We start from the raw sequence: 11,038 nt of genomic DNA on the forward strand, positions 1-11,038 counted from the left end.
CCCCAATTCGGAGAGAGCAAATGAAGGAGCAAACGGGAGACAAGAGGAGGGAAGCAACAATTCTTGTGGGGGAGACACGGTGGAGCTTGAAAGTGAAGAGGACGAGTTCATGGACCCAAGTTTGAGTGATGCATCAAAGGAGATATGGGATAACGATCTAGAAGGAGATGATGCCGACCTCTAGAGGATTACTTCATAGCTAGGTGGAGCGGGCGAGAGGCACCCACCTAAGTTTAAGTGAAGTTCCCTCATCTCCTCTCTTTAATTTTAAAGTTTCATGAAAAGAAGTTTGTGTTTTGTTAACTTGTATTTTATTAATCTTTTTGTTGGAGTAGTCCTAGCACCATTGAGGACTCACACCTCGGTACCATTGAGGTGTTCTCATTTTATTGTTCCCACCTTTCAAAATCCAAATTGACAAAATTAGTTTCATGCATTGCATAGTGTGTGCATGAACTACACCCATCCTTGGACATTAGCAATAATGTCTAGTTCGGTTTGGGGAAGTTAATGCATACACAACGGGAGGTAATCTAAATTATCCTCTCCGTCATAAACAAAAACCATGCATCATGTAGTATAGATTAGTGTAGCTTGCATTTAGTGTAGAAATCATGCATCATGTTTGCATAATTTCCCATCATTTTGGCCATTGAGGACAATGCCCATATTAGTGTGGGGATGGGGAATTCTAACTTAACTTTTATTCAAAAAACCAAAAAATTTCAAAAAAAATCCATAAAAATTTGAAAATTGAAAAACCCAAAAACATGTTTATTCCTTTTGTAGTGTAGTTATATATATATATATATATATTGTATATATTGTGTTTGTTCTATCCTTGTTCACATTGATTGACTACGCCACATCCGAGACATGAGGATCATGAAGACCGCATGGTATGATCTTTCCAATCTCCTTTTTCCTCTTTATGTTAATGACTATGTGGCTTTATTTTGATTGATGCGGTATAACAATGTGAATTTAGGACTTGCATTTAGTTTATATGTCATATTAATTGATAGAATCACTTTCATTAGGATGTATATACTAGTTGCATCATGGCATGTAGTTGCATTTAGATAAAGCATTTTGAAAAGTGCCTAATTGAGAACTTTGACAAGAGCAACTAAGCCATTACAAATACTGTTTCAACTTAAGACTTTGCCTACTAGAATGGTTGTAAAACACCTTAGATAGTGTCATACTAGTGTATTTTGACCCATGACCCAAAGCCTAGTCAAGGGTTTGCATGTGAGTCACCTATCCAACCCCGTGATGCGATGTGGACTTGGTTAACTTGTCTAGGTGACCTTGATTGACCTTGTGGTAAGGCAACCCAAAAATACTTTCTATCAATAAGTTTGAAGTGCGCATTTCAAAGAATTTTGTCATGTGGAAGTAATTTATTGCCAAGGAAACCTCAAATGTTATGAAATGTTGAGAAATTTCGTTTTTTTGATGGAGGCGTACCACTTCAATGTGCTTTGGAGCGGGATCCATTGAATTGGGCTCCCACACGGTTGTGAATTCGACCACCCAGAGACAGAGTGACTATCACCCCGAAAAGCTATTGTCTAGAGGTTAAACGGTTGCCTAATAAGCGATTGGCGAAAGCAAAGGACACTAGCCCGGAAGGGACAAACCCCATCTTAAATTTTTGAAATGTGAAAGTTAAATGACGACAATTTTGAATACTAGTCATATCCACCCTTTGTTTATAAATATTTGAGCATTTCATTCCCAAAAAACCTTTTGTCAAGCCACTTTCTCGAGCTTGGAACGATCCATGACCTTTACTTTTGTAGAGAATTCGAGACTTGTCATGTCATATGCTACTAGCATCATAGGGATCATCATTCCACCACCATCCGATCGCTCTTAACGAAAGCATTTGGAAATTGAGGACGAAAGTAGTCTAGTTTAACACCATTTGGAGGTGATTTAGTGCCATCCTCTTAGCCTTAGTAATTTGTTGAACTAGTATTTGCGAAGGATTACATGCTCTTAAATTTGTTCTCTTTTGGTTGCCTCTGCCACTTGATGAGGAAGTGGCTATTCCTTTTGTAGATGCATCCATTATTTGATTTTGTGTGCTTAATGTTTGGATGTGTCGCCATTTTGGCAAGACCCACCTTGCCTTGCAAGAAGGCATCCTTCCTCATGGTTGTCTTGTTGTGAGTTGAAGGGGCGGAGTGAGACCCGCTAATTGTCTCATATCGGCTATGTTATTAGGTTAGTTTAAATAATGGTCCTAGTCTTTGTCACCTCTTTACTCGGGACGAGCAAAGGTTCGGTTTGGGGATATTTGATGTGACCATAATTAGCGCATATTTAGCCCCCGAATTAGCCTTGTTCCCATGCTTTTTAAAGCATATTTGGGTCATTTATTGTCTTTAGTTCTTTGTTTTGCATATTCTTTGAGATTTTGATCCCTTGGTAGGAAAGGAGTGCAAATCTTGCATTTTCATGGCAAAACGAGACTAAATTGATTAAATTCAATGACCAAGCATCAAGGAGAGACAAGATTAGAAGGCCTTTGTACATATGATAGTAGATGAGCAATGTTGAGAAAGGATCCTTGCATCCCCGAGGAAATCCCCAAGGATTTTATGAAGAAAAGGGAAGAAAAGAAGAAGAAACCATCTTTGAGCTACAATCCGAGCGGATTGTCCCGAATCCGCCCGTCCTCCACAAGCACAATCCGTGTGTCTTCCTCCAAAGACGCCCGGATTAGCAGCCACAGAATCCGCCCGGATTCCCCTGAAGACACCCGTCTTCCCCTGCCTGAATTCGCCCGTCCCGACTCCAATACGCACCGATTCCAAAGATGCAAAATTTCGTCTTCTCCAAGCTACAAAGAAAGTAGCCCTTCCTTCGAAAAATACCGGCTTCTCCCTGCTCAATCTAAAAAGTGTAATTACTAGTTTAGCCCTTAGTTAACCCTAATGCATCCACCTAATTTCCACTATAAATACCTCATTAGTCTAATTAGAAGAGGATGTTCTTTTTATTAATATTTAGAGTAGTTAATATCAATCAAATCTCTCTTTAGTATTGTAATCAACAATTAATCAAGTTCTAATACAAGTTTTATTTCCTTAATCTCTCTTTTGTTCATCCTTTATTTTGGGTAATTGAAGATTATTTGGGTTATTATTGGGAGATTGACAACCTCTCAATCAAGCATCAAGTACTTCTTTTATTCTTTGCTTTATTATTGGAATCATTAGTAGGTATAATTCTCTTAATCCCTTTTTAATTATTGTTAATTACTTTCATTTATTCATCATGTTTCCTTTTTTTGGTATGATTGACAACCTTGCTAGCATGATCAACATGATAATGAGTGAGTAGTGACTTAGCTAGGGTTAATGGGTAATTAGGGGAAACCAACATGGGGAATGATTCATGCTTAAATTAATATGCTTTCATGGTTTATTTTCTTGTTTGTTTTGATGTCAACTCATGCACATGTTATGTTTGATGAAATGTGAGCCTATGAATCCATGCATTTTTTACCCATCACCTATCTTTTCAATGAGACTTGTAAGACATAAACTAACTCGAGTCTCATTAGACTATGCATGTTGTTGAGTAGGGAAGACTAAGTCGACTTGTAGGTGTTGTACAATCTAATCGATTCGGCTCCGGGACCCAAACTTTCCTAGGATTGTAAGATATAACCCAACTCAATCCATCACAACAATAATTGCTTGCTTATAATTTGAGAACATGTTTGTATGATCAATTCCCATGATTCCCCTATGACCCCATGACACCCTAGTGCTTTTTATCAATTGTTTACAACCCTTTTAATTCATCTTGCTTATTTACTTTCATTGCTATTTAGTTAGTGATCTTCTACATCAACCCAAATTGTGACACCCCTAAGACACCAATAGTTTCAATAGAAATCTCATCTCAATTCCCGTCCCTTGGGATCCGACCTTTACTTACCTCTTTACTAATTGTAGAGTTGTTTGTGAAGCTATAAATTGTGTTTTGATTCGGACGTGACCCAACGACAACATCTATTAAATTGTGAACACGAAACGGACCGATCACATCTGAATTATAAAACATAACCAAACATAAATCATCCAACTCAAAAACATATGCCATCAGCTAACTTTTGTGACTTTTGTGACGTAAAATAGCTGCTTAAGTATTCACTTGAAGCTAATTGAGAACGTTCTCTATAATACAACAAAAAACCAAAATATGATCAGCCCAGACCATATTTACATGGTCCTAAAGTTATCAGACATCATATAATTACATAACAATTAATCACAAAAAAGCTCACTGTCATTCGGTTATGGGCTCAAGGATAGCTATGTCGAAGCGCTACAGGAACTGTTGAAATCGTTAGCAGTTAAATATGAAGAGGTATCTTTGTCGTTGCTGGCAGCTACAAATCTTTGTGCTCTTTGATTCCGTCCATCTTTGTGCTCACTGATTCTGTTACAACCCGGATTATAAAACAAAGAAAAACTTATTATAAAAGAATAATCAAAGTATAACACTGATAAAAGGGTGTTGAGCCTGGAAAAATCCTGCCTAACCAGGAGACATTCGGGATTACAACGCTTGACAGGGGCAACACTAACACTAGCCTTGTACCAAGCAGGTGCCATCCAGGAGAGGAATACCAGGTCAGGGGAGCCAAAATAACCTGGCCTGAGCAATGATCAGGACAAATCAAGCACTAGATACTAAGCTTACTAAGCACGTGACAAATTGAGCTAAGGAGAAGTTGTTCCTATATTCTAGGGAGACCAAGTCTAAGCGGCTGACATTTAGGAAGCACGAGTAAAAAATCATAGTGAAGTATATAGAAGATGGCCGTTATAGTCAGACTAGTCAATCAAGATTCTAGGGGACTGGCGCCTTAGGCGCAACAACTACCTAGTCATGGGGAACGAGCCGTTAATCCCTCATGTACCCACTATAAATAGTAGAAACAAAGCAAACAACACACACAACTACATACATTCTAACTTTCTACTTCTCTGCTATTGTACTCAAAATCATATATGAAATAATAACAATCTCTCCTGGCTTGGTGCCCGTGGTTTTTTCCCAATTTTAAAGGGTTTTTCCACATATAAATCATTGTCTCATTTGCACTTTATTTATCTTTTGATTGTACTATCTATCCAGGCAATATTCAGAGCTAGATTACCTTACTAAAATATCCCTGGTAGGAATTTCTCTCTTGCGTGAAATCTTGCTAAAATAATTGGTGCCCACCGTGGGGCATCTAACTCAAAAATAGCCAAAATTCATTCACAAAACAAACTTTTGAATCTCACAAAAAATGACAGGCGACATTATTGAACAACAACTAGCCGCAGCCAGGCAACAACTACTGGAAATGGAGGCTTTAAAGGAGAAGGTGGCTCAGGCTGAAGTAGAGGTCAAAAAGCTGAAAGAGTCTGAGTCCAACCTAAAACAAAAGTTAGAAAACAAACCAACACGCTCCAATTCCAAAATCCAACCAGGAACACCATTCTCTTCCATTATCAAACACATTGATTTTTCTAATTTTTGGGGCCCTAGTCCTTCCAAGAAAAAGACTGTGAATCTTGAGTTAGACGAAGACGACACCCCTGATGAGGCTGTTGGTACTGACAAGACAGGTGCAGCCATATTGATGGCTACAGTACAGGATATCCAGAAACTCTATGACAAATTTGAAATATTCCTGGAGTACGTGCCAGTATAGCGGAGGTCAACCCTAAAAGCTATGTTGATTCACCCTTTTCAGAAGAAATATCCAAGATGGACATGCCAAAAAAGTTTGTGGGTCCGTATGATGGAACTACAGATCCACCAAACCATGTAGCCTTATACAAATAGAGAATGTTGGCTACATCCATACCGAGTGAGCTAAGACAATTCTGCATGTGCAAAGGCTTTGGGATAACCCTGACTGGAGCAGCTTTATAATGGTAGATCAACCTGCCTAATGGGAGCATCAAATCCTTTGCTGTCCTGATAAATTCGTTCAACCAGCAATTTGCTAGTAGCAGGGAGGTCGAAACGAGATCCAATTATCCATATAGGATTAAACAGAAACCAGATGAGACGCTGAAAGAATTCCTGTCCATATTCAACAAGGAGAAAGTGTCCAGTACAAAATGTGACGTCGGAACGGCTGTAGAGAAATTCAGACAGGGACTACTAGCAAATAATGATCTCTATGACACCCTCACCATGCATCCTTGTCATACTTTTGAGGATGTTCAGGCAAAGGCAGTAGGTTATGTCAGGGTGAAAGAAGACAAAAACTTCAATATAGACTCATCAATCAATGGAGAAGGGTATGAGAGATCCAGCAGAAAGAGCAATAACTAGAATAGAGGCAGTTACATGCCATCTCCATACGCTAGGCCTGACAAATCTAAAGTCAACTTTGCTCAAGAGCAACGAGGTACTTCCTACACCTTTCCTCCCATTCAGGAATATAACTTCTTTGTTGACATTGCAGGCCTAATCAAATGACTTGAAAACATCGGAGATGCTGTCAAATGGCCCAAATAGACTGACAATCCAAACTGTGGAAAGGATATAGCGAGATGGTGTGAAATTCATATGGACATTGGGAATACAACTGAAGAGTGAATAGGACTACACAAGCAAGTGGCGTACTTGCAAAACAAAGGCTACCTGAAAGATCTGATGCAATCAAAAGGCAGAAATGACGGCTCAGCCAGGAAAGACCAAGAACACAAGCCTGAACGTGATCTGCCTCCTCCGCCACCAATTTATGAGGTCAAATTCATAAATGGCGGGTCAGAAATATGCAGCCTGACTAGCTTAGCAGCAATGAAAGTGGCCAGGGAGACAAAGATAAAATCACCATTCAATCCCAGAACCCTACCCCAAATTACCTTTGATGAAATTGACATGCAAGGAATTCCTGACCTCTACCATGACGGCCTGGTCATAACAATGCAACTTGGCACTACTCGAGTATTAAGGACCCTTATTGATGGAGGAAGTTCAGTAAACCTCATCATTCTTGACGTTCTAAAGGCAATGAAGATCAGTGAGGATCAAATTACAATGAAGTCAAGCGTCCTGGTAGGATTCAGGGGAGCGACCAGGAATACCCTTGGAGAGATCTACCAACCAAAATATGTGAAAGGAGTAGCATCCTATGAAATATTTGGAGTCCTAGATTGCCTGTCTTCTTACAATGCAATTCTTGGTAGGCCTTGGATCCACAATGTAAAAGTCATCCCTTCAACATACCACCAATACGTCAAGATTCCCGCTCAATGGGGGATAACAACAATCAAAGGTGAACAAAAATCCGCTCAGGAATGTTATGCTGAGGCTCTGAAACCTACCACAACATGTAAGTCCCTTGCCTAGCAATTACAGTACCCTGTCAGGAGTACCTATGTAGCACAATCCCAAATGGAAACCGATCGGTAATTTTAGACCCTGACATATATGTTTTAGTAGGATTAGATGCCCTTCACGCTGTCAGGCCAGATCTGGTAAGTTTTCTTAAAAATAAATCTTCTTGTTTCACCTGGTCCCATTTTGATATGACTGGTATTGATGCTGAAGTTATTACCTATAAACTCAATATTGACACAACTTTCAAGCCTGTGCAGCAAAAAAAGGCACAAGTTTGCCCCTGAACGCAACACAATCATTAATGAAGAGGTAGACAAACATCTAGACATGGGCATGATCAGGGAAGTCATGTACCCTGAATGGTTGGCAAATGTGGTGGTAGTATAGAAGAGGAACGTCAAATAGAGGGTATGTGTAGACTACACTAACCTAAACAAAGCCTGCCCAAAAGATCCACTCCCCTTACCACACATTGACGTCATGATAGATACAATAGCAGGGTATGAAATGCTAACATTCATGGACGCCTCTTGTGGATTTAACCAGATCAAAATGCATCCAGCTGACCAGAAAAACACCGCATTCATCACTGAAAGAGGCATATACTGTTACACAACAATGTCATTTGGCCTGAAGAATGCAAGGGCAACTTATCAACGCTTGGTCAACATGATGTTCAAGGACTAAATTGGAGACACCATGGAAGTCTACATTGATGACATGGTAGTCAAGTCAAAAAGTGCAAAGGACCATGTAAGAGATCTAGAAGCGGCATTCCAAATCTTGGAAAAATACAACATGAAGCTCAATCCGTCCAAATGCCACTTTGGAGTCTCAGCAGACAAATTCTTAGGGTACATGGTCACCAAGAGAGGAATTGAAACCAGCCCATAATAGATGAAAGCCATCCTAGAATTGGAGTCACCAAAATCTGTCAAAGACATCCAAAAATTGACAGGGAGAGTTGCAGCCCTAAATAGATTCATCTCCAGATCCTCTGAAAGATGTAAATGCTTTTACCATCTACTCAGAAAGAACAAACAATTCCAGTGGAATCCTGAACATGAGGCAGCCTTCTGGGAATTAAAGTCTTATCTTTCTTCTCCACCCTTACTGGCTAAACCACACAAAGGAGAACCCATGGCAGTATACCTGTCGGTCACTGAAATTGTAGTAAGCAGAGTCCTGGTCAAAGAAACTGACGGACAACCACACCCCGTCTACTACGTAAGTAAAAGTATCTTAGATGCTGAAATGAGGTATGGCTTACTTGAGAAATATGTCTTGGCTTTAATTGTATCATGTACCAAATTGCGTCCTTACTTTGAGTGTTACCCCATACTAGTCCGGACTAACCTACGCATTAAAGCTGTCCTATGAAAGCCTGAACTGTCACGCAGGATGGCCAAATGGTCAGTCTCGCTCAGCACCTATGACATTACCTTTGAACCTATAACAGAAATAAAATCTCAGGCCTTAGCAGACTTTGTGGCTGATTTCAGTCCCACCCTAGAACCTGACCTAATCAAAGAAGTAAACAGATTGGACACCCGTAAATCAGACCATGAATGGACCTTGTACACTGATGGTACCACAAATATGAGGGGAACGAGTATAGGGTTAGTACTTAAATCACCACAGGGGATATAATAGCCCAGGCTGTCGGTTGTGACTTCAAAGCAACAAACAATGAAGCTGAATATAAAGCCCTGATAGCTGGACTCAAGGTAAGCATCGATCTTGGTGTGCATAATTTGAAGGTAAAAACCGATTCACTCTTAATTACAAATCAAGTCAAAGGAATTTATGCTGCAAAGGATTCAAAAATGATACTATATCTGGAACTTGTGAAAAATATTTGCACTAAATTTATTTCATTTGATATTGATCAAATTCCAAGGGACCTGAACACCTATGCTGATGCTCTAGCCAACCTAGGATCCAACTTTAGCCCTACTCTTTTTGACAAAATACCCATTGTTCACTTACTTGAACCAGCTATTAATAAGCCTGGCCAAGTCTGTTCCATCACTACGGACACAAACTCCTGGACAAAACCATATTATGATTGGTTCTTATAAGGTATACTACCCCAGGGCAGGCATGAGGCAAGAGCCTTTAAGATTAAAGCTTCTACTTACACTATCATCAATAACACATTGTTTAAAAAGTCTCAAGTCGGACCATACCTTCGATGCCTGGAACCACACGAGGCTGAACAGGTTTTACAAGACATACATGACGGATACTGTGGCAACCATAAAGCAAGCAGCAGCCTGGCAAGCAAAGTTCTCAGAACAGGCTATTTTTGGCCAACGTTAAGGGCTAATGTGAAGCCTGCCAAGTACATTCTCCATTCATCCACCAGCCGTCTGAATTGTTACACTCATTCTCAGCTCCTTGGCCGTTTATGAAATGGGGAATGGACATTATGGGCAAACTTCCTCAAGCACCTGGACAGAAAGTATTCATGCTGGCAATGACTGACTATTTTTCCAAATGGATAGAAGCAGACTCATAAAGGCAAGTCAAGAAAAAGGAAGTCATATCATTCATCAAAAGAACATAATTTACAGATATGAGATCCCATCAGAAATAGTGTGTGATAATGGCACACAGTTTGTGGGGAAGAAGACAAAAGCCTTTTGCGTAGAATGGAACATAAACCTGGTAATATCCACACCAGGCTATCCAAAGGCAAATGGACAGGAAGAATCCAGCAACAAGGTGGTAATCAACTTCCTGAAAAAGAAGTTGAAAAGAAGGAAAGGCAGATGGGCTGAAGAACTCCCACTAGTTCTCTGGGCAGACAGAACCACGCCTAAAACCTCAAGTGGGTAAACCCCCTACTCCCTGGTTTATGGTTGCGAGGCAGTCATTTCTGCAGAAATACGTGTACCAACATCCATATGCAACCTGAACACTTTTCAAGAAAACGAACCACTAATGCAAGATAGCCTAATAATGGCTGAAGAGCTAAGGGATGCGATCAGGATCAGTAATGCATCCTACCAGCAGACTTTAGCCAGGAGCTACAACAAAAACGTAAACATTAGAGTGTCCAAGGAAGAGGACCTAGTACTGCGAAAGGTTTTTCCAAACATGAAGGAAAAAACTGCAGGCAAACTAGCACCTGTCTGGGACGGACCCGATCTGATTGACTCAATATTTGGTCAAGGAGCCTACAGGCTACAAACTTTGGAAGGTGACATGATACCACGTTTATGGAATGTCACTCACCTAAAACTCTTTCATATATAGAGTTAACGACCACCATCTTATGTTCTTTTTTTTTTACCTAATCCAACTATACTTGATCAAGTCCAACCTCCTTTTAATTGCCTGAAATGCTTCTATGTGTTTGTAATTGCCATGCTGTGAATAAAAATGTCCTGTGTTTGATTTCATATTATCCCTTGCAACATGTATTAACTCCTTACTTATTCTCTTAACAATGCATTATTACGAATCCTGAACATCTATTTTACGCTTTCTTTGCTTAAACAAATATTCAGGATTGAGGGGCACTCCACTCAGCCTGAACAACATTTCAGAAAATACCTCATAAAACTGACATAACAAGTACAAGGATAAAAAAATCCATGTCACTTGTTAAAAGCCCTCCAGACAGGCAACATCAAAGCCCTCCTGACTGGCTCAG

At 39.9% G+C, this 11,038-nt stretch overlaps 1 protein-coding gene across 1 annotated transcript; it reads left to right on the forward strand.

Annotated features, from left to right (window-relative positions):
- Positions 1–6,687: 6,687 nt before the first annotated feature.
- LOC141631801 (uncharacterized) lies at positions 6,688–7,764 on the forward strand. Its single transcript, XM_074444424.1, has 3 exons — positions 6,688–7,369; positions 7,456–7,514; positions 7,588–7,764. Exons 1-3 carry the CDS (start codon positions 6,688–6,690, stop codon positions 7,762–7,764), a joined length of 918 nt encoding a protein of 305 aa, XP_074300525.1.
- The last annotated feature ends 3,274 nt before the right edge of the window (positions 7,765–11,038 follow it).

Source organism: Silene latifolia, chromosome Y (genome assembly GCF_048544455.1).
Source record: "Silene latifolia isolate original U9 population chromosome Y, ASM4854445v1, whole genome shotgun sequence".
Taxonomy (NCBI): Eukaryota; Viridiplantae; Streptophyta; class Magnoliopsida; order Caryophyllales; family Caryophyllaceae; genus Silene; species Silene latifolia.

Bases quoted from the DNA above. Each gene is read 5' to 3' on its own strand.
- LOC141631801 (XM_074444424.1), top strand. From the start codon at position 6,688: ATGCAATCAAAAGGCAGAAATGACGGCTCAGCCAGGAAAGACCAAGAA. The intron at 7,370-7,455 runs GTAAGTCCCTTG...CGGTAATTTTAG, and splicing joins TCTGAAACCTACCACAACAT to ACCCTGACATATATGTTTTA. The intron at 7,515-7,587 runs GTAAGTTTTCTT...TTGATGCTGAAG, and splicing joins ACGCTGTCAGGCCAGATCTG to TTATTACCTATAAACTCAAT.